We start from the raw sequence: 24,611 nt of genomic DNA on the forward strand, positions 1-24,611 counted from the left end.
GGAAGCTTCTAAGGCATGGGTCTTCAACCGGGGGTCCGCGGCCCCCAGGGGGTCCGTGACGGAACTGCAGGGGGTCCGCCAAATGATGTTTAACTACAAGCAATTTTTTTGTAAAAAATTTAAAATACATGTACAAAACATTACATGTCCCCTTTATGTTGTGCACGTGCGTGGCCGCATAAGTTTGAAGGCGCGCGTTCAGTTTAGCCAGCGGACCAAAATAAAATATCTGGATTATAAATGTCCACTCAGGAATCAGCAGTAGCGACAGAAATGTCATAATAAAACAGGTAAATCTTATGTGTGTCTTTCTTTCAGAATGTTAATTTAGAATTAATGCGACATGTTGTCTTATCTATATTTCTGAACTTGAACGGCGTTTCACAGGGTCAGATTTAAAAAGCGCAAATTCAACAGGCAAATTACTGTACACCACACCGCGTCTGCATTTTAAACTGTGACAAAACTATCGCTCGCATTTAAAAATGAATGAAACGCGTGCCGTGATGGTGCTTTGTGCAAGATTCATAGTCAGGTTGAAATCCGCCTCTCAAAAAGTTGCCCCAAAGAGATGCGCGCGGACTCATTGCATGTTGTTCTCCTGTGTCTGATATGAAGCTATTCAGAAAATAAACCTGCGTTACTCAAACTCGTGACAATGACGATACACGAGAAAGGAAACAAACCTCTTAATTATAAAGTAGCACAACCTCTATCCCCACCAGAATAGAGTCTTTGTGCCATTCACCATGATCAGTCATCTTTATAAACTGAAAGCCCTTGTCTAATTCACAGTAAAATGAAAACATATTACACTGCAAATACCTTAAAATAATATTATTTTATTTTTATTTTTATTATTATTATATTAATATAAAAACAAACTCTACTTTAACAAAAAAATGATGCATGTTAATATAGTATCATGGCTGTGTGACAATATGGTTTGTTTCTATATATAAAACAGTTCCAGTCCTTGATTCTGATTGGTCATCAGTTGTACTTTACTCCACTTTGCGTAACTTGTGCCTAATACGAAAAGGCAGCCTCTCGTACCTTACTGCTTACTTAAATATCTCTGTTTTACACATTTAGTATTAGGGGGTCCCTGCTTCATGCCTCTTTCATCTAAGGGGTCCGCGACCCAAAAAACGTTGAAGACCCCTGTTCTAAGGCATTACAGACCCAAACAAAAAAAATGTTTGTCTACATGTCACATCACAGAACAAGGATAAATACTCCGTTCAACCATTCTATGTCACCTTTAATGTTTAAGAAAAATGTTCAAGATTTTTTTGCTTACCCCATTGGCAGATTTTTTTGCTTGTTTTATGCACAAAATCCCTTAATTTTTGATCTAAAAACTAGACTTATTTTCTTGGGTCATTTTGTTCATCAAGAAAAAGCATCTTAATTTAAGAATTTTTAGATATTTTTACTGAAAACAAGACAAAAATACTAAGAAGTTTTTTTCTTGAAAAACATTTTTTGCAGCGTATGTAGTGTGGGCCGGTTTGGGCCAAAAGGCCAGGGCCGAATTTTTGTCCCAGTCCAGCCCTGTATGTATACTACTGTTTTTTTTAAACAATGCTTATTCTAAAGGTCAATAAGAATATTTTTGAAAATGTGCAAATTGACCGTAAATCGTTAGTAATGGTTTTTAATAAAACACCATATATAACAGTTGTTAGGACCGCCTACCATATTAACATATAGACAGAAATAAATAAATACTTGTATGAATAAATGTAGTATTACAAAAATAGTACAAATATGTATATATATATATATATATATATAAAATATTTATACATTTTTACATTTATGTGTACATGTATTTATTTATTTATACATTTATTTATGCATTTACAGTAGGCTATGTGTGTATTTATTAATCGTTCATTCATTTATTTGTACTTAGTGATAGGGCTGTAACGATTAATCGCGTGTCCCATTAAAAATGCCTGTCTGAAATCGATTTTGAATCGCAAGGCTGCGACTCTGTGTTTCATGCACAGCTTGTGCTATGGTGCTTAAGTCAGAAAGAAGTCAATTTAAAACATTATAAGTCGGAGTCGTTTATAACGTGCATTTCAAAAAGGAACATTCGTTAAACAAAATCATTCAAAATATTCTTTATTATCATTAAAAAAACTGAAACAATTTGAAGAAGATAAATATTCCTATAGACATTTCCTGGAATAGAGGGTATGCATGTGACGTCCCCTTCGGCGAATGTGCCTGCGGTTACGCCCACTGAGTGTCAAAAGACAAAGCGGCAGCATTTGTGTACAGTGAAATCACAGAAAACACAGGGAAAATGCGTCAAAATGGAAAAAGCTGTTGTGCGATAGACTAAACTAACAGATTTAACAAGAATTCAGAGCTATCGTTTTACAGACTGCCAAAACACACCAAAAAGAGAAGTAAATTGATCGTTCATGCCAACATCCACAGACCAGGTGGGTTGATAAGTTGCTAGGGTCACTATCAAGCAGTTTTATCCATGTTTCTTTGGAAAACATATATTCCAAAGCATATTATCATAAGTTTTACTCTATTACATTTCATACATTTTTATAAAAAAATTCATAAAATAAGTTTTTGTTTTACGTTTAATATTTAAGTACATTAACTTACTTTTTCTCAAAATACACAATTTTAATGTAATTAGGTATTAAATAAATTTTAATGTGCAATATTAAAGAATACACAGTATGATTATATGCTTTAGAATGTAACGTAGTAAAGTAATGTTTTTCCCAAGACAAACACCCTAATAAAGCACAGACACTTGGAAAATGTAACTAATGTAACTAAGTATTGTCCACCTCTGCTATCAAGTCCAACCAAATCCAATTTAAGCTGATAATAGTCAGTTTTACTGACGTTTTTTGCAGCATCCGCTATGAAAACCAGCCATTTTGTTTAATGTTTTGCCACTCAACAGGGCGTGCTCCAGCGCGGTCACGTGGAAAAATGACGTCAATGCATACCCTCTATGGCCCTGTCCCAAATGGGGCACTTCATGTGGACTTTCGGTCTTGTGGCCTTAAATTGCTCGTGCTCGCTTAGTCTACGAGTCTGTAGGGTGTCCCATCTGTCATTTTTACGCTTCGAAGTCGGTTCAAAAGAGCAGTCAGACCAATCAGAAGACGAAAGGGAGGAGTTCACACTGACGGGCAACTTCTCCTCCTATTTCCAGAGTGACGCTCGAGTCTGTCCCAAAATACGACTCCGGTGCACCCACGTAGACTCTCATCAAGGGTCCCTAAAGTCTGCACTACATGATGTCATCAAAGTGTGGACTCTGAGGAGGACCACAAGTCAGGAGTGTGCCACTTGGGACAGGGCCTATAGCGCTTGTAATGCTACTTCTTCTGTGGCACAAAGGGAGTTTCTGCACGAGAGCACCCCCTGGCTTTCGGATGTGCCGGGATTTCATTGTAATTCATTAAAATTAATTCATTAAGAAAACGCGCATTTGCACGATTAATCGTTACAGCCCTACTAACCCCCCAGTCACATTAGCTACAAGAGACAGAGACCGAGCGACAGGCTACCATTCATTTTCAATGGAAGTGGCCGTTTGCCAGCGACAAGCGACGGGCTCGCCGCTGCGCGAGCAAGGTGGGGCCAAAATAGTCAAGCAGGCTATTTTATGCAAATGCTGAGCGATGCGACAAAGCGACTGCCAATCGGAGTGAAGGGGCAGCATGACGTAGGTCATTGGCTCGAGTTGAAGAAAATAATTCAAGATGCCGGAAAATGTGTATTTTTGTATATATCTGATAAGTTTATCTCATATATTTTGTTACTTTTATCGAAAAAATAAATACTTTTAAATCCAAAAACACTGTTCTTGTAACTTAACAATACCTCTAAAGTGACTTTTGATACCGCTTTTAGATACTAGCCAAGGAATGCCCATCAAGCGAGTGCGTGTCGCTCGGTGTTGCTCACTTTTGTAGCTAATGTGACTGTAGGGTAAGTGAAACCGAATATTTAATAATAAAAGAAAAAAAATCATCAGAAATGTATTGTGTCATGAAACTTGGGCACTTCATAGCAAAAAAAATCAGATCTAAAAAAAAATCACAGTCAGTTAGATAACTAATGCTCAAAAAAGCACAGACACCAGCTGGTTGAACTTGGACTTGGTGATGTCCCTGAAAAAGAAAGTTATTTCAGAGGCAGAGTAGGCTAACTTAAATTTAATTACATATAAAAAATCCGACTGTTTTATCTTTGAAATCATCCACTGATTAATTTTGCGCAATAAGATCAGAACCATGTATAAATAAAGTTTCATTTTGATTGATGATTTTAAAATGGACATAAGTTGTATTACAGATATGGTTGTCATCAGCAGGACTTTTGTCCATGGGTCCTATAATTATGGTTCCTATTAATCTTCTACAGTATAGGTGACTCATTGGGCCCTCGCATAAAATTTTGACCCAGTCTCTGTAAATTCACTGTGGCAACTATCTACAGTACTGTAAAAAGCACCCCTTTTACTCATAAATAGTCTTGTTCATTGCTATAGTCGGTCACAGGCTTTCAGATTATGGTGGCTGTGAATTCTCTGTTCCTGAGAGACCACAAGCCTTAAGCACACTGCCCAGTAATGATGAGGGGTCCCTCACCTTGTCACCACTCCATTTATGATGGTTTTAATTCACCTTTCCGTATCCCGGAGCCAAATGGGATTTTTTTCTCTTTGCTGCGGAAAAGATGGACTTTGGGATTTGCTTTGAACCTTAAACGGCCCTTATCAATCCATATTTCAACCTCTCTCTGATCTCTAAAAAACGTTTAATTTGATCCTTTAATACTTTATTTTATACCGCTGATGTTGCTGGGCAGTGTTTCTGTCTTCAAGTCACATTATAGGAAAGAATACGAAGTAACAAGAATTGACTTCCAAAGTTCCAAAGAGAAATGCAATTTAAAGACTGTTAAAACAAAAGAAACGTGTATATATATAATACGAAAATTAAGTAACAATGAAAATCTTAAAAGGTTGCAGGTGAGAGTACATCGGTAGATGGTAACTGATATCTCCAGCTGCTAACCATCAAGGTCTCCCATTGTTTCACGTTCAGGAGGTAATTCATATAACAATAGTACAATAGGGCTTTGTTAGTTCATGTAAAAGACTCATTCACTTCAAAATTGGAAATGCCACACACCAGACTTTCATTCAGCTCACAGTGACTGGCAGGTGCTCACCATTTCGCTTTCCTCATTTGGATAAAGCCGTTTTTGACACAGCCTTGACTGCTACTAAAGCTTTCTCGAAAATCCACACAAAATCCAAGCGCTCAGCTTCCATAAGAATGAATTTAAATCAGAGTTTTGGATTATTGTACAACCAAGTATGACGTAAAGTGTGATTTTATTGCATATTGCAGTTCAATTCAAATTAATTTCTATAGCATGTTAAACATGTTTGTGACAAAGCAGCTTTACAGGTAATACAGTACATATTACTACAGGCATATAGGCGGTTTCAGCAGCAACAACATAAACAAACGGCTTTTGTGGACTAAACGCAACTTCCGGTAGACTTCCAATAGAATCAATAACAACAGAGTCCAGGTTTTTTTCTGATAACAAGGGAAATAAATTACAAGTAAATTATAAGGAGTATAAGTTGCATCAGTCAAAAATGCGTTTTGAAGAGGAAATACATATATAAGTCACACTGGACTATACGTCGCGTTTATTTAGAAAATAATTTCACAAAATCCAAGCCGAAGAACATTTAATTTGGAAAGGCAAGTTATTCAACTAAACAATAGCACAGAACAGCAGGTTGAATAGGTGTTCGTACATGTTAACGTAATATTACCATTTATTCACCGAATACAATAGCATATTGAACATACCTGGGAGGCTGAATAGGCTAAAGTAACATAACAAGCCAAATCAAGTTCAAAAAGGTCCCGAAGTCATTCTGCATCACTAAATCCATTGAATTACATAAATACAGGAGCAGCATAGAGAGGACTCTCGTGGCTGTAGATCGTAGTGGTTTATCTTGGTTCATATGAAATCATTTTTACGTATAAGTCGCACCTGACTAGAAGTTCCAGGACCCGCTAAACCAGTGCTTCTCAAATAGTGGGGCGGGACCCCCAGGGGGGGCTCGAAGCGACACCAGGGGGGGGCGCGTGAGACCCCGGGGAAAATACTTTTTCAGGAAGTGATTTTTTGCACCGTCACTTACCGACATTACACCCCAAACACGCTGATAAGCCGCTTGCATTTTATATTATTATTTATTGATTATATTTAATTTAATTTTTCAGTATCAAATGGTCAAAAAATATACTGTAAATAAGGATTGATTTTTTTTTCAGGCAAATTGATGCATTTTAAGTCTTTTCTGTTACAGACTAAAAACAATGTTAATAAAGTTATTCTTTGTTGTAAGTTGATTGATATTTCTTTTTTGTGTTTTCTTTAATGTTAATAAGGATACAATGCTTTGCAGATGTGTCATTTTATAGACAAATTATACTATTTACAGTCGCGGCGGAGAGTTGGGGGGTGGCGCGAAATGTTTACTTTTTCCTAGGGGGGGCATGACAGAAAATAATTGAGAAGCACTGCGCTAAACTATGAAAAAGTGTGACTTATCCACCTGTTTCTTGACGTAAATGTAGACCACGTGAAACTCGACGTGTCGCCATAAACAAGTCCATTAAAAATTGCAGTTTAAAAATCCTCACACCAGAGAGATAGTTGTGACATTTTAAACCAGCCCCTGAAAAGGTTAAAAACACGAAGTCTTGGTAAATTCCATGTACAAACTCTCAACTGACTTTCCCATTGTAAAGATACTGGTCTTTGTGCTTTTATATTTGCGCAATGAAGACCCGTCACCTCCGATCAACAACACGAAATGATTTAATATATCTTCATATGATATATCAAGCAACTTCTTAATTTCATCCTCACATCCTCACTTCTTAATTTCATCCTGGTTCATACATGGCAGGTGTAGTAAATATTAACTGTTTAAATCATGTTTTATGCGTGCTCCCACTACACTGTTTTCTACCGGCTGGCTATTGAACCGGAAGTCTTGAACAAAAAAGGGAAATACGTCCCATTACTTACTTACGCGTTCGAGAAAAGTCGATAGTGTAGCGGGCAGCGCTCCGACATATGGTTTGATTCCCGTCTCGTGGTCATTAGCCGATCCCAGACCCCTCTCTCCTCCCTGTACTTTCCTGTACTCTCCTATCTCACTGTTAAATAAAGGCAAAATGGCCAAAAAAAAAAAAAAAACGTTAAAAAAACAATTACACTGAACTAACGTTACTGTGTAAAATGAATCTATACAATGTTCTTGCCTGGCTGCCAAACCTCTCAGCACAGTTGTGATAGCAAACCAAAACATTTTATTTTCGACAAAGTATTTGTTTCAGAGATCTGCAGTTTAGCCACAAGCTAGATGATTAATAAATACAGACAGGAAGTTCAATTCGGTTCAGGCACGTAACCACGACAAGGCGCGGGCAATCAATAAAACAATGTATAAAAGATATAGCAAAATACACGCTCATTAGCTTAGATTAATACACTATTTGTTACATTTGTTACAAACTATATTAGCGAGTGCAGAAAGCAAATATATAGATGTAAACAACTTGCCAGCAAATGGGCATATTTTAAAGCCTTCTGTACTGTATGGACCAGTATTGGTTTTCGGTAACAGTTGCTCGACTACCTGTCAAAATCTGAACTGTATTGCTATAACCTTGTTACATACAAGTCTTTTCCCACAGCCGAGCTCTAACAAGCTAAGATCTTATTCATCTGAATTTCCCCCGTGAATGGTTAAATTTAATATAAAACATTAAAATCGTATTTTGCCTCATAAAGAATTAGGCTGTGTTTCTAAGCATCCCAGGCATACTCCAACAAGATAAATTGTCAAGATCTACGTGCATTTTCAAAGGAACTGTTTGGTTGCTTTAATAAAGATGTGACAAATGTTTTATTCATTAGGGTTCTCCCATGGTTCGCCTAAAATTCTGTAGGAAAGAAACACAAATATCTTACATCATTGGGTCAAGAGAGAATGTGATGAGAAATGTTTGAGTTCATATTAAAATCTCTGTATTGACTGTAGACTTTCCAATAGCTGTAGGCAGTAAAAATACAATGATACAATTGTAGCAATATGTGTTTTTTTTACAGAAATGTAAAAGTGTATTAATGACACACGTGTTGTTTCCTCAGAAATCAGGTACTCTTGGATATTTAATGGGCGCCCCAGCGTTGTCGTCGGGGACAACCGACGCTTCGTGTCCCAGAGAACTGGGAACTTGTATATTGCTAAAGTGGAGACATCAGACGTAGGCAACTACACATGTGTGGTGAGGAACATGATGACCAACACAACCGTCTACAGCTCTCCAACTCCAGTCGTGCTACGTCGAGACGGTGAGGGGCATTTATTGGCAAACTCTAAACGTGGTGCATCGCTTTACTCGCTCTAGATTACTTCCAGTATTTAACTTCGTGTCATGCAAATTTTTCGCTCGAATTGAATATTTTTCAATTGTCGTGGCAAACGCGCCACCCAGATCACGTCATTCGCATCCCCCCACGCGAGGACGCATCTGATTGCGTCTTTGCATTGACGTTGTATGTAATCTACTTGCTCAAATCTTTGAACTCGCGTTTGGTGTGAATTCACAGTTATGCTACGTACACACCAAATGCAGGGCATCGCATTACTCGCTCTAGATTACTCGCGGGATATAATTTTGTGTCATGCGAATTTTTCGCTCAAGTTGAATATTTTTCCATTTTCGTGGCAAACGCGCTACTCATATAACATAATTCGCATCGCCCGACGCGAGGACACATCTGATCGTGTCTTTGCATTGACTTTGTATGTAATCTACTTGCGCAAATCGTTGAACTCGTGTTATGCTACGTACACACCAAATGCGGGTCATCGCGTTACTCGCTTTAGATTACTCGGGGAATTAACTTTGTGTCATGCAAATTTTTCGCTTGAGTTGAATATTTTTAACTTGGGCGAAGACGCGTTTGAGGCGAATAGCGCGTGTTTTCGCGGCAAACGCGCCCCCCATATCGCGTCATTCGCATCGTCCCATGCCAGGATGTGTCTGATCGTGTCTTGACTTTGTATGTGATCTACTCAAGCAAATCGTTGAACTCGCGTTTGGTGTAAACCCACAGTTATGCTACATACACACCAAATGCGGGGCATCGCGTTACTCGCTCTAGATTACTTGCAGGATTTAACTTTGTGTCATGCAAATTTTTCGCTCGAGTTGAATATTTTTTAATTGTCGTGGCAAACGCGCCACCCAGATGACGTCATTCGCATCCCCCCACGCGAGGACGCATCTGATTGCGTCTTTGCATTGACTTTGTATGTAATCTACTCTCGCAAATCGTTGAACTCGCGTTTGGTGTGAATCCACAGTTATGCTACGTACACACCAAATGCGGGGCATCGCATTACTCGCTCTAGATTACTCGCGGGATATAATTTTGTGTCATGCGAATTTTTTGCTCAAGTTGAATATTTTTCCATTTTCGTGGCAAACGCGCTACTCATATAACATAATTTGCATCGCCCGACGCGAGGACACATCTGATCGTGTCTTTCCATTGACTTTGTATGTAATCTACTTGCGCAAATCGTTGAACTCGCGTTATGCTACGTACACACCAAATGCGGGTCATCGCGTTACTCGCTTTAGATTACTCGGGGAATTTAACTTTGTGTCATGCAAATTTTTCGCTTTAGTTGAATATTTCCAACTTGGGCGAAGACGCGTTTGAAGCGAATAGCGCGTGTTTTCGCGGCAAACGCGCCACCCATATCGCGTCATTCGCAGCGTCCCATGCCAGGATGTGTCTGATCGTGTCTTGACTTTGTATGTGATCTACTCACGCAAATCGTTGAACTCGCTTTTGGTGTAAACCCACAGTTATGCTACGTACACACCAAACGCGGGGCATCGCGTTACTCGCTCTAGATTACTTGCAGTATTTAACTTCATGTCATGCAAATTTTTCGCTCGAGTTGAATATTTTTCAATTGTCGTGGCAAACGCGCCACCCAGATCACGTCATTCGCATCCCCCCACGCGAGGACGCATCTGATAGCGTCTTTGCATTGACTTTGTATGTAATCTACTCTCGCAAATCGTTGAACTCGCGTTTGGTGTGAATCCACAATTATGCTACGTACACACCAAATGCGGGGCATCGCATAACTCGCTCTAGATTACTCGCGGGATATAATTTTGTGTCATGCGAATTTTTTGCTCAAGTTGAATATTTTTCCATTTTCGTGGCAAACGTGCTACTCATATAACATAATTCGCATCGCCCGACGCGAGGACACATCTGATCGTGTCTTTGCATTGACTTTGTATGTAATCTACTCTCGCAAATCGTTGAACTCGCATTTGGTGTGAATCCACAGTTATGCTACGTACACACCAAATGCGGGGCATCGCATTACTCGCTCTAGATTACTCGCGGGATATAATTTTGTGTCATGCAAATTTTTTGCTCAAGTTGAATATTTTTCCATTTTCGTGGCAAACGTGCTACTCATATAACATAATTCGCATCGCCCGACGCGAGGACACATCTGATCGTGTCTTTGCATTGACTTTGTATGTAATTGACTTGCGCAAATCGTTGAACTCGTGTTATGCTACGTACACACCAAATGCGGGTCATCGCGTTACTCGCTTTAGATTACTCGGGGAATTTAACTTTGTGTCATGCAAATTTTTCACTTGAGTTGAATATTTTTAACTTGGGCGAAGATGCGATTGAGGCGAATAGCGCGTGTTTTCGCGGCAAACGCGCCGCCCATATCGCGTCATTTGCATCGTCCCATGCCAGGATGTGTCTGATCGTGTCTTGACTTTGTATGTGATCTACTCACGCAAATCGTTGAACTCGCGTTTGGTGTAAACCCACAGTTATGCTACGTACACACCAAACGCGGGGCATCGCGTTACTCGCTCTAGATTACTTGCAAGATTTTACTTTGTGTCATGCAAATTTTTCGCTTGAGTTGAATATTTTTTAATTGTCGTGGCAAACGCGCCACCCAGATGACGTCATTCGCATCCCCCCATGCGATGACGCATCTGATTGCGTCTTTGCATTGACTTTGTATGTAATCTACTCTCGCAAATCGTTGAACTCGCGTTTGGTGTGAATCCACAGTTATGCTACGTACACACCAAATGCGGGGCATCGCATTACTCGCTCTAGATTACTCGCGGGATATAATTTTGTGTCATGCGAATTTTTTGCTCAAGTTGAATATTTTTCCATTTTCGTGGCAAACGCGCTACTCATATAACATAATTTGCATCGCCCGACGCGAGGACACATCTGATCGTGTCTTTCCATTGACTTTGTATGTAATCTACTTGCGCAAATCGTTGAACTCGCGTTATGCTACGTACACACCAAATGCGGGTCATCGCGTTACTCGCTTTAGATTACTCGGGGAATTTAACTTTGTGTCATGCAAATTTTTCGCTTTAGTTGAATATTTCCAACTTGGGCGAAGACGCGTTTGAAGCGAATAGCGCGTGTTTTCGCGGCAAACGCGCCACCCATATCGCGTCATTCGCAGCGTCCCATGCCAGGATGTGTCTGATCGTGTCTTGACTTTGTATGTGATCTACTCACGCAAATCGTTGAACTCGCTTTTGGTGTAAACCCACAGTTATGCTACGTACACAGCAAACGCGGGGCATTGCGTTTTTCGTTCTAGATTACTTGCAGTATTTAACTTCATGTCATGCAAATTTTTCGCTCGAGTTGAATATTTTTCAATTGTCGTGGCAAACGCGCCACCCAGATCACGTCATTCGCATCCCCCCACGCGAGGACGCATCTGATAGCGTCTTTGCATTGACTTTGTATGTAATCTACTCTCGCAAATCGTTGAACTCGCGTTTGGTGTGAATCCACAATTATGCTACGTACACACCAAATGCGGGGCATCGCATAACTCGCTCTAGATTACTCGCGGGATATAATTTTGTGTCATGCGAATTTTTTGCTCAAGTTGAATATTTTTCCATTTTCGTGGCAAACGTGCTACTCATATAACATAATTCGCATCGCCCGACGCGAGGACACATCTGATCGTGTCTTTGCATTGACTTTGTATGTAATCTACTCTCGCAAATCGTTGAACTCGCATTTGGTGTGAATCCACAGTTATGCTACGTACACACCAAATGTGGGGCATCGCATTACTCGCTCTAGATTACTCGCGGGATATAATTTTGTGTCATGCAAATTTTTTGCTCAAGTTGAATATTTTTCCATTTTCGTGGCAAACGTGCTACTCATATAACATAATTCGCATCGCCCGACGCGAGGACACATCTGATCGTGTCTTTGCATTGACTTTGTATGTAATTGACTTGCGCAAATCGTTGAACTCGTGTTATGCTACGTACACACCAAATGCGGGTCATCGCGTTACTCGCTTTAGATTACTCGGGGAATTTAACTTTGTGTCATGCAAATTTTTCACTTGAGTTGAATATTTTTAACTTGGGCGAAGATGCGATTGAGGCGAATAGCGCGTGTTTTCGCGGCAAACGCGCCGCCCATATCGCGTCATTTGCATCGTCCCATGCCAGGATGTGTCTGATCGTGTCTTGACTTTGTATGAGATCTACTCACGCAAATCGTTGAAATCGCGTTTGGTGTATACCCATAGTTATGCTACGTACACACCAAACGTGGGGCATCGCGTTACTCGCTCTACATTACTTGCAGGATTTAACTTTGTGTCATGCAAATTTTTCGCTCGAGTTGAATATTTTTTAATTGTCGTGGCAAACGCGCCACCCAGATGACGTCATTCGCATCCCCCCATGCGATGACGCATCTGATTGCGTCTTTGCATTGACTTTGTATGTAATCTACTCTCGCAAATCGTTGAACTCGCGTTTGGTGTGAATCCACAGTTATGCTACGTACACACCAAATGCGGGGCATCGCATTACTCGCTCTAGATTACTCGCGGGATATAATTTTGTGTCATGCGAATTTTTTGCTCAAGTTGAATATTTTTCCATTTTCGTGGCAAACGCGCTACTCATATAACATAATTCGCATCGCCCGACGCGAGGACACATCTGATCGTGTCTTTGCATTGACTTTGTATGTAATCGACTTGCGCAAATCGTTGAACTCGTGTTATGCTACGTACACACCAAATGCGGGTCATCGCGTTACTCGCTTTAGATTACTCGGGGAATTTAACTTTGTGTCAAGCAAATTTTTCGCTTGAGTTGAATATTTTCAACTTGGGCGAAGCCCAAACGCGCCACCCATATCGCGTCATTCGCAGCGTCCCATGCCAGGATGTGTCTGATCGTGTCTTTGCATTGACTTTGTATGTAATCTACTCAAGCAAATCGTTGAACTCGCATTTGGTGTAAACCCACAGTTATGCTACGTACACACCAAACGCAGGGCATCGCGTTACTCGCTCTAGATTACTCACAGGATTTAACTTTGTGTCATGCAAATTTTTCGCTCTAGTTGAAAATTTTAAACTTGGGCAAAGACGCGTTTGAGGTAAATAGCGCATGTTTTCACTGCAAATGAGTTGCCCATATCACGTCATTCGCATCGCCCCACGCGAGGACGCGTTTGATCGCGTCTTTGCATTGACTTTGTATGTAATCTACTCGCGCAAATCATTGAACTTGCATCTGGTGTGAACCCACAGTGAGAGATTCACTCGGAAATTTGCGTCATGGGAGGGGCTTCTGCGACTCCACTCGCTTTCTGTAATCACATCACTACTAGAGCAAGCGCCGCGTTTTTCCGCCAAAGTTCAAATTTTCAACTCACACGATTGCCGCTGCAACGCGTCTGGTGTGAACGCCCAGTAAGAAGGAGGAAAGGCTAACAGTAATGAATCAGTAGATTTGTGCGTGACGGCATTTGTTTTGCTGCACTCAGAGGCATAGCATTTGTGTCTTCATAGCCTCTAAACTGTGCTCAGCCAACTGTGTGTGTCTGTACGAAAGGGATAAGAAGGGTTGAGAAAATGTCTGCACATTAAGAAACACTGAAGAGCATCTACACCCTCAAACACACATACACACCCACACACACACACACACACATACAGAGACCCCAGAGGCTCAACATCACCAATCATTACAGTCTGTTTAATATTCACTCGGAAAAGGTATATAAAGTAGGGCGGAGAGGTTTTGAATATTTTGAGTTAATGTGGATATTGAATAGTTGGGTCTGTGAATATTTTGTGCCCTTAAGAATATTTCTGTACTTTTACAGCTTATTTTTTACTCAAGTTTGATGTACATTACTTGGCATGCAGCATGAAAACTTTATGTGCCTTGTGCACATAAAGTAAGTGATATAGTGAGGAGCAAAAGTCTGCATAGAAAAAAGCTTATATTAATTTTAAACTACAATAAAAAAACAGAAAATGCACTGGCAATCTTCTGCGGGGTCAATATCTGGTAATTTTACGGACATTTCCGTTAACTGTAAAACACAGGTTAAAGTTGTAAAAACTGAAATTTTCTTAATATTATATAAAATATACACAGACAATGACGCCCCTCAAACATGGAGAGGCTTCTTCGTGATCTCAACTAACAGATTCTGCAATAAAACGAAAATCACAAATTTTGAAAAAAAAACTTTGTTTCTCATTTTCTCGAAACTTGTGCTGCCGACTTGTGTCCCTGGTTTCCGTGATGGGTCACATATAGTACATTATACCCTATTTTTTTGGGATTTGTAAGAAAAAATATATTAACATTATTAAAAATATTATTATAACAATTTGAGTGAAAATTGAAAATAAAAATTTACAGTAACACTTTACAATAATGCATTACATGACATGAACTAACCAGTGGCGGCCGGTGACGTCTTTTTTTCGAGGGCGCACAATGTGAAGTTTGTCACAACATGTATGTAGCCCGTCATGTGTGTGGTTCGTAATTTCAAAATATGTGTTTGCCACGTCGAGTGAACCTATGTGCATCACGTGTCTTGTCAAAATAAGTGCCTGCTGCGCGTCTAAAGGGTTTATGATAAAAGAGACGCTCCTCATGCGTAATCAGAGTTTACTGTTAAAGGAATGTCTTGCGTGTATTTTGTGAACGTGAGCGTCTCTTTTATCATAATTGGTTTTGACGCGTGTGCAGCATGCACTTATTTTGACAAAACACGTGATGCACATGGTTAATATGACGCAACAAACACATATTTTGAATTTGTGCCCCTCGGAAGAGCAGTCACGAGCCGCCACTGGAACTAACAATGAACAATAAGTCTGCAGCATTTATTAATCTTCGTTCATGTTAATTTTTTACTTTTACTAATATATTTTTAAAATCTCATACATTTCCGTACATTTCATCCATGACCTAAAAAGTATTATTGTTATTTACATGTAATTCTTATTGTTATTTATTTGATTTTTTTTTAGATGAGTTTTAATCTTCAAACTTTATCGATTTATTAGATGTTTAATGTGGCTTCAGATTTCTGTACCTTACTGTATAGACTAGTTTGAATCGAATTGCATTGGTCTTACCCTAAATGACTTGTTTATCCTCATTTTACAGCTGTGATGGGGGAATATGAGCCGAAGATTGAAGTCCAGTTTGAAAAAAATCTCCACGTTGCCAAAGGATCATCCGTTAGACTGGAGTGTTTCGCATTAGGAAAGTAGGTCTCTACTTTACAAGCAGATGGACTCATTGCCTCCAGAGGTTTTTTTGGGCTAACTCGGGAATGCCACATATGGCACATATCTCAGCAGTTTATTTAAGAGAAATGTCTAAGAAAAATACAGGTTCCTTTAATCTTAGAGATAATCTAGGAAACATATGGAGAGAGCATCAGTTTTATACAAACACCTGCAGACTGATTCAGGGGTTGGGTAAGGTTCTGGGGTCGCATTTATAAACCATGCGTACGCACAAAACGGGGCTCGAAAAGTGCGTACGCCAGTTCCTACGCCAAGGTTGTGATCTATAAAAAACAAACTTGATGAGAGAATGGGCTTGTCGGGTGGCATCTGAGGATGATTTATGTACGCACACTTGCAAGTGATCTGTGACTTATAAAGGGAACATTGCTTTGTTTTGTAAGTCGTAATATTTTTTGGGGTATGCCATTTTTGGCTTTTGTGCATACATAGACTTTTAGTAAGGATCCTATACGCAAAATTTTATAAATGAGACCCCTGGCCTGGCATGGTATGGTCCACAGGTGATTTGTTTAGGGATGCTGGGATACAGGAAGCTCTCAGTTGGTTTGAAAATTTATTTGAATATCAAAAGCATAGAAAGCTGCCTCACAATGCTGTTTCAACCTTAAATTATAGCACACAATGTAATTTTCCAGCACTTGCTCTTCTTGCGTCACTTTGTTAGGCTTGGTTATTGTATTCTACACAGTGTTATTTCGACAACTAGGACATTGCCAGTCCTCAAACATCAATCACAGCCTAAACCGTTTGGAAATATAAAAGTCTACCATGACTTGTGCTAGAAATGCAAGGTCGTGGGTTTGAAATGCAAAAATTGCTTTGGATAAAATTATCTGTCAAATGTGTAAATGCCATTTGAAACATCCATTACAAATTCTATATTAAAGGGGACATACCATAAAAATGTGGCTTTTTGCATGTTTAAGTGCTATATTTGGGTCCCCAGTGCTTTTATCAACCTATAAAATGTGAATAAGATCAACCCAGTTACTTTTTTTCAAACAAGCATGTGAAAACATAGGTCATTGAAATTTGGCTCCCCTGGTGATGTCAGAAGGGGGTAATACTCCCCTTAATCTGCACTATCCAACCACGGCACTGCCATTTAGTGCAGAGATCAGCTCATTTGCATGTTGAAGGACACACCCAAAACGGTACATTTTTGCACACACCTACAAAGTGACTTTTAACATGCTATAATAAATTATCTATATGATATTTTTGAGCTTAAACTTCACATATGTACTCTGGGGACACCAACGATTTATTTGACATCTTAAAAGTCTTGTGAAATGTCCCATTTAAGTATGAAACATACATTTCACCAGTGGACTAATTCATTTGACACTTTTATGTATAATTGCAACATTTAAAACATTTATCTTTCTGCAGTTTTATTCTAATATAGTCTCTTTTTTGGCTTTTTCTCAGTCCAGTGCCTTCAATCTCTTGGAGGAGAGCGGACGGAAGCCCCTTCCCAGGAAAGATGAAGATAAATCACTCAAATGGGGTTCTAGAGATTCCCTATTTCCGTCCGGAGGATGCCGGACTTTATGAATGTGTGGCGGAAAATGCAAAAGGACGCAGTGTTGCCAAAGGACGTCTTGTATTTCAAAGTACGGTTGAATACACACTAAAGCACATACTGTAGCCAAATGTTCAGGTTGTACGTTGAACTAGAAACTGGGTGATATTATGCAGTTCAGAAATTTGTGTATTTTTCACAAACGGTGCAAATTGGTCACATTAATGATATAAACATACATTTTAAGTAAAATAACATTTCTTATAATTGTGTGACCCAAAAAGTAATATAATCTCTTTATACAGCATGGTGATAAGACAAGAAATAATCAGATTTAATATATTCAAATATTACATAAAATAGCATTTTTAGATGTTATTATGTTTAATTAAATGGTAAAAATGTTTCACTGGGTTGGGACCCTTTCATAAAGTACACCTTTGCACCTTAAAAGTTCATATTGGGTACATAAAGGTACATATTGGCACCAAAAAAGTGCATATTAGTACCAAATTTATGGGTGATTCTCACGAAAACTTGGTTTTAAAAATGTCAAGCATGAAAATGTAAAAATTGCTTAAATTTATTTTTTTTCCCACCAGGCATTGAAAAACAAAGTCTGGAGTAAATGAGAACATTAATTTAAAAACTTTTACTTATCATTTAACACTTTTTGTAACATAATAAAAAACCGCATTACCGCAACAGTCAGAAAACATCAACACTGACATATTTTCAAAATGACATGACAAACCTGAAAGAACATAATTTGGAGATTCTGCACATGCATTTAAAATCAAAGTATTATGCTTTTATTAATTAAATTAACATTTAATAAGCATCTGTTGCGGTAATGATAATCAAAATGTCGTGTAAGCATTCTGACAAGACAATATTTCAAATTAACTGTAAAAAAATGATCTTACCTGGTAGCCATCTTGAAGTAACTGGTCCATGTGCTTGGTCACTCAAAATCAAACTTTATTAAAATTCTGTATGTGTGCTTAAACTGTTCTCAAAAAGTGTTGCGGAGGATGAGAACATCAGGCATGGACACATCATTTTCCTAATTTTTCTTCACTATTATTATACATGAATATTCAGTAAATATTTTTTCTGTCATCTAAAGTAGCCTAGCAAAACATCCATTTATTTTTTTTTCTTAATATTTTTGTGTTCATTTGATTAAATTACAACATAACGCATGTTCAAACACAGCCGGACACATTGCGGTAATGAGAATTTCAGCAGAAAATGAGATAAAATTTCCAATTATAAATTCTTATGTTGAAATCACACATTGTGCAAGGTAGAACACAGTATTGTGTTAATTCTGATGCTTTTTAATGTACTATATTACACATTTTAAAGCTAAAATCATTAGTGCCGTGGTGTTTCAATGGTTTCGTGAGAATCACCCGTATACTGTATCTATATTAGGGCCTTTTTAAAGTTTTTTTTTATGTGTATGGTTCATTGCTAGAAAATATAAATCATTCAAATCAGGTTTTTAATTGTTTATAGATATACAGTACCATTTTTAGATAACAACTTTGTAAAAAACTTCACATAAAATAAAAGGTGATAAAACAGCTTGGATGATATTTAGTTTGGCCTCTTGAAGCGAAAGGTTAAACATGACTTGTGAAGAGAAGAATGAAGAACTTTATAACCTTTCCATAAAAGTGCAGTGCACTTTTTCCTACATTTTTTATCTCTCCCATCCATGCAGCGTTTTGTCGGCCGTCACCTTTACCGCAGGAGAATCAATAAGAGAAATTTAAATTTTTAATGAGTCAGATAACAGATCACACGGCAACCTGTGGTAAATAATAAATAATGAAAGAATAGATTTTATTGTCAGTCTCCGAGGCTAAAACTAATTAGAATGGGTGTAGTGGACGTTATTTAGTCTGCACAGGAAACCCAGAATATATGCGCTGCAGGAGGGCTCATATAAATTCATCCAGAATTAATGTGTACCAAGTAACCTAATTCTTTGGTGCTTTATAAAACACATTACTATTTCATCATTGTTGCAGTGCATTGCATTGAAGAAGCAGGAGAAACATTGTGTTGGATAAGACAGTATGCACGCCGGTGCATTTTGCTTTATGAATGTAATGCGGTGCTTACAGATGTGGAGCACCTGCAGTGGTCACAGACACTCTTTGATGCAAACAAGGCTATTGAGGCAGATCTTCACTGGGAATGCAAGGCTAATGGAAAACCGCAGCCTGTTTACAGATGGCTCAAGAATGGACATCCTTTAATCTCTGAGGTGAGAATGCTAATTGGCATAACGAAATCTCTTGCTTATTGTATAACATGAAAAGATGTTTGGGTATGTTAAACAGATTATGCTCCCTCGCTTCATTATGGTCACTGCAAGGGAGCACTGTATTAAAATATGTATGCTTGTATATGCTGTATATACATACATTTATAAGTTTGAAGACCTCCAGCTGACCTACAGTACATTGTTAGAGAGTTTGCTATTTAAAATCAAAATGGTGTCAATGTTATAATTTGCATTTTGTTTAGGCAGTTTGTCTGCTTTCTTGTGTTTATGGTATGTGCAGTACATAACGAGTCTAAAAATTAATTTATTGATTGGTTCATCTACGTATCCATCAATCCATGTATTCCAATCACTTCCTAAGGATGTGCGAATTCTTTAAATGACACAGCCATGAATTCAGTGTTATGTTTAGTTGTCCTGAAAGTTTTGTTTATGCTCAGGACAGAATTCATGTTGATGGTGGCAGGTTAACCATCTCTAACATAGACCTGATGGATTCTGGGATGTATCAGTGCTTGGCAGAAAATGAGAATGGCATCATATATGCTAGTGCTGAGCTCAAAGTTGTCGGTAAGCACCTTTCCATTTATAAAATAATATTATATTGTATTGATATTAATATATAATGATATGATAGTATGACAGTCAGACACTACTAATCTATTTATCTTAAAATGTATCTTGTCACTCAGCATCTCCTCCGGACTTTTCTAAAAACCCACTGAGGAAGACCACACTGATCCAGAGAGGCGGAGAGGCTATCATCGAGTGCCGCCCACACGCATCCCCCAGAGCTTCCTACTCCTGGAGAAAAGGCAGCGAGTTCCTGAAAGACGGCAAAAGGTAAGGGGTCAGCAGACCGGTCACTAATGTAAAGTGTAAAATGAGAAGCTCTGACTCCTGTTGGGCCCTGAGGTTTGTTTGCACTGCACCTTAGGATCTGATTTGTGTATACTGCACTGCAGCATCAAGTCACTAGGGCTCACTAGGGCCACTTTTATATACACCCTCAGAAACAAAGGTACAAGAAGGTACGAAAGTTGTCAAAGGTACACATAGGTACCTTAGTGGTACACATTGGTACTTAAGTAGTACACGTTGGTGCCTTGGTGGTACACGTTGGTGCCTTGGTGGTACACGTTGGTGCCTTGGTGGTATACACTGGTGCCTTAGTGGTACACATTGGTGCCTTGGTGGTACACATTGGCGTCTTAGTGGTACACATTGGCGTCTTAGTGGTACACATTGGTGCCTTAGTGGAAGGCATTGGTGCCTTAGTTGTACACATTGGTGCCTTGGTGGTACACATTGGTGCCTTGGTGGTACACATGGGTGCCTTGGTGGTACACATTGGTGCCTTGGTGGTACACATTGGTGCCTTGGTGGTACACATTGGTGCCTTGGTGGTACACATTGGCGTCTTGGTGGTACACATTGGTGCCTTGGTGGTACACATTGGCGCCTTGGTGGTACACATTGGCGCCTTAGTGGTACACGTTGGTGCCTTGGTGGTATACACTGGTGCCTTAGTGGTACACATTGGTGCCTTAGTGGTACACGTTGGTGCCTTAGTGGTACACGTTGGTGCCTTAGTTGTACACGTTGGTGCCTTGGTGGTACACGTTGGTGCCTTGGTGGTACACGTTGGTGCCTTAGTGGTACACGTTGGTGCCTTAGTTATACACGTTGGTGCCTTGGTGGTACACGTTGGTGACTTAGGGGTACAATTTGGTGACTTAGTGGTACACATTGGTGCCTTAGTGGTACACATTGGTGCCTCGGTGGTACACATTGGTGCCTTGGTGGTACACATTGGTGCCTTGGTGGTACACATTGGCGTCTTAGTGGTACACATTGGCGCCTTAGTGGAAGGCATTGGTGCCTTAGTTGTACACATTGGTGCTTTGGTGGTACACATTGGTGCCTTGGTGGTACACATGCCTTGGTGGTACACATTGGCACCTTGGTGGTACACATTGGCGCCTTAGTGGAAGGCATTGGTGCCTTAGTGGAACACATTGGTACCTTAGTGGTACACATTGGTGCCTTAGTGGTACACATTGGTGACTTAGTGGAACACATTGGTACCTTAGTGGAACACATTGGTGACTTAGTGGAACACATTGGTGCCTTAGTGGTACACATTGGTGTATTAGTGGTACACATTGGTACCTTAGTGGAACACATTGGTACCTTAGTGGTACACATTGGTGCCTTGGTGGTACACATTGGCGTCTTAGTGGTACACATTGGCGTCTTAGTGGTACACATTGGTGCCTTAGTGGAAGGCATTGGTGCCTTAGTTGTACACATTGGTGCCTTGGTGGTACACATTGGTGCCTTGGTGGTACACATGGGTGCCTTGGTGGTACACATTGGTGCCTTGGTGGTACACATTGGTGCCTTGGTGGTACACATTGGTGCCTTGGTGGTACACATTGGTGCCTTGGTGGTACACATTGGCGTCTTGGTGGTACACATTGGTGCCTTGGTGGTACACATTGGCGCCTTGGTGGTACACATTGGCGCCTTGGTGGTACACATTGGCGCCTTAGTGGTACACGTTGGTGCCTTGGTGGTATACACTGGTGCCTTAGTGGTACACATTGGTGCCTTAGTGGTACACGTTGGTGCCTTAGTGGTACACGTTGGTGCCTTAGTTGTACACGTTGGTGCCTTGGTGGTACACGTTGGTGCCTTGGTGGTACACGTTGGTGCCTTAGTGGTACACGTTGGTGCCTTAGTTATACACGTTGGTGCCTTGGTGGTACACGTTGGTGACTTAGGGGTACAATTTGGTGACTTAGTGGTACACATTGGTGCCTTAGTGGTACACATTGGTGCCTTGGTGGTACACATTGGTGCCTTGGTGGTACACATTGGTGCCTTGGTGGTACACATTGGCGTCTTAGTGGTACACATTGGCGCCTTAGTGGAAGGCATTGGTGCCTTAGTTGTACACATTGGTGCTTTGGTGGTACACATTGGTGCCTTGGTGGTACACATGCCTTGGTGGTACACATTGGTGCCTTGGTGGTACACATTGGTGCCTTGGTGGTACACATTGGCACCTTGGTGGTACACATTGGCGCCTTAGTGGAAGGCATTGGTGCCTTAGTGGAACACATTGGTGCCTTAGTGTTACACATTGGTGCCTTAGTGGTACACATTGGTGACTTAGTGGAACACATTGGTACCTTAGTGGTACACATTGGTGACTTAGTGGAACACATTGGTGCCTTAGTGGTACACATTGGTGTATTAGTGGTACACATTGGTACCTTAGTGGAACACATTGGTACCTTAGTGGTACAGATTGGTTCCTTAGTGGTACACATTGGTACCTTAGTGGTACACATTGGTGCCTTAGTGGTACACATTGGTGCCTTAGTGATACACATTGGTACCTTAGTGATACACATTGGTACCTTAGTGGTACAGATTCATACCTTAGTGGTACACATTGGTGCCTTAGTGGTACACATTGGTGCCTTAGTGGTACACATTGGTGACTTAGTGGAACACATTGGTACCTTAGTGGTACACATTGGTGTCTAAGTGGTACACATTGGTGACTTAGTGGAACACATTGGTGCATTAGTGGTACACATTGGTGTATTAGTGGTACACATTGGTGACTTAGTGGAACACATTGGTACCTAAGTGGTGCACATTGGTACCTTAGAGGTACAGATTCATACCTTAGTGGTACACATTGGTGCCTTGGTGGTACACACTGGTACCTTAGTGCTACACATTGGTACTTTAGTTGGTACACATTGGTACCTTGGTGGTACACATTGGTACCTTAGTGGTACACCCTGATACTTTACTCAGTCGATGCGCTCTGCTGAGCCTCATTTAAGTTGCATTTAAGCATATATGCGAATGTGGCGCCACAGACTGCAAGTCTGGAAAAATGGTATGGTGCTCCTGATTCTCAACCCTGGATGTTTTTCATCGCTAAAGGGGAGTTTGGGAACTTGACAACATGTTTGCTCGAGACAGCACAAGCTACCATGAAGGTAAAGCTAATCTTTTACATTATAGCGATGACTCTGGTAGTAACGATTCTCTCAGACCAATCAGTGATCTACAGTGTTTTTGCGTCACGTTTTGGTATCAGCTCGGGTCGCTTGAAATCCCAACCGAGGTTGTACTAAAAAAAGTATTGGGTAGTATGTACTGCAGCCAGGGAAAAGCTCCCAAAAGTAAGCTGACCCGTCCCAAACCAAACCGTGGGGTCCTAGGCAATGGAAAAGCGCCATTAGTGGTACACATTGGTACCTTAGTGGTTCACATTGGCACCTAAGTGATACACATTGGTGCCTTAGTGATACACATTAGTGCCTTGGTGATACACATTGGTGTCTTAGTGGTACACATTGGTACTTTAGTGGTACACATTGGTGCCTTAGTGCTACACATTGGTGTCTTAGTGGTACACATTGGTACTTTAGTAGTACACATTGGTGCCTTAGTGATACACACTGGTAACTTAGTGGTACACGTTGGTACCTTAGTGATAGACATTGGTACCTCAAAGGTACTTATTTGTACCGAAAATGGTACATATTAGGATCTTTTTTAAAGATATCGTCCCATGGGCAATTTTTGTACCTTTTTTTCTGAAAGTGTAGAATAATATTAAAATAAGTGACCCTGCAAATGCAGTTTGTATTGTTTGCAGACAGATGACTGATAATAAGAACATTTGATTGCTTTTAGTCTAGGCCAAGAGTTCCTAAACTTTTCAATTTAAAATATGGTGGAAAACACATTAATTCTCTTTTAGAAAATTGTATAAAGGAAGTTTAATTGCAGTACCAGGATACCTTATGGTAAGATTTCAAAATCATTGTCATTGCTAGCCATCCACCACAACAGCAGACTTTGAAAAGCCTTAAAGGAGTTGTAATGTAAAAACTTGGTTTACCTGGCTTGCAGAGGGTTAG

At 40.0% G+C, this 24,611-nt stretch overlaps 1 protein-coding gene across 1 annotated transcript in view; it reads left to right on the forward strand.

Annotated features, from left to right (window-relative positions):
- Positions 1 to 24,611, forward strand: part of cntn6 (contactin 6) — a 143,337-nt gene that overhangs the window by 77,040 nt on the left and 41,686 nt on the right. The window contains exons 6-11 of the mRNA XM_055213322.2: positions 8,260 to 8,463; positions 15,681 to 15,783; positions 17,261 to 17,445; positions 19,493 to 19,635; positions 20,097 to 20,226; positions 20,349 to 20,499. Coding sequence (XP_055069297.2) covers positions 8,260 to 8,463; positions 15,681 to 15,783; positions 17,261 to 17,445; positions 19,493 to 19,635; positions 20,097 to 20,226; positions 20,349 to 20,499 — 916 coding nt within the window. The remainder of the gene's footprint in view (positions 1 to 8,259; positions 8,464 to 15,680; positions 15,784 to 17,260; positions 17,446 to 19,492; positions 19,636 to 20,096; positions 20,227 to 20,348; positions 20,500 to 24,611) is intronic.

This window comes from Misgurnus anguillicaudatus, chromosome 8, assembly GCF_027580225.2.
Source record: "Misgurnus anguillicaudatus chromosome 8, ASM2758022v2, whole genome shotgun sequence".
Taxonomy (NCBI): domain Eukaryota; kingdom Metazoa; phylum Chordata; class Actinopteri; order Cypriniformes; family Cobitidae; genus Misgurnus; species Misgurnus anguillicaudatus.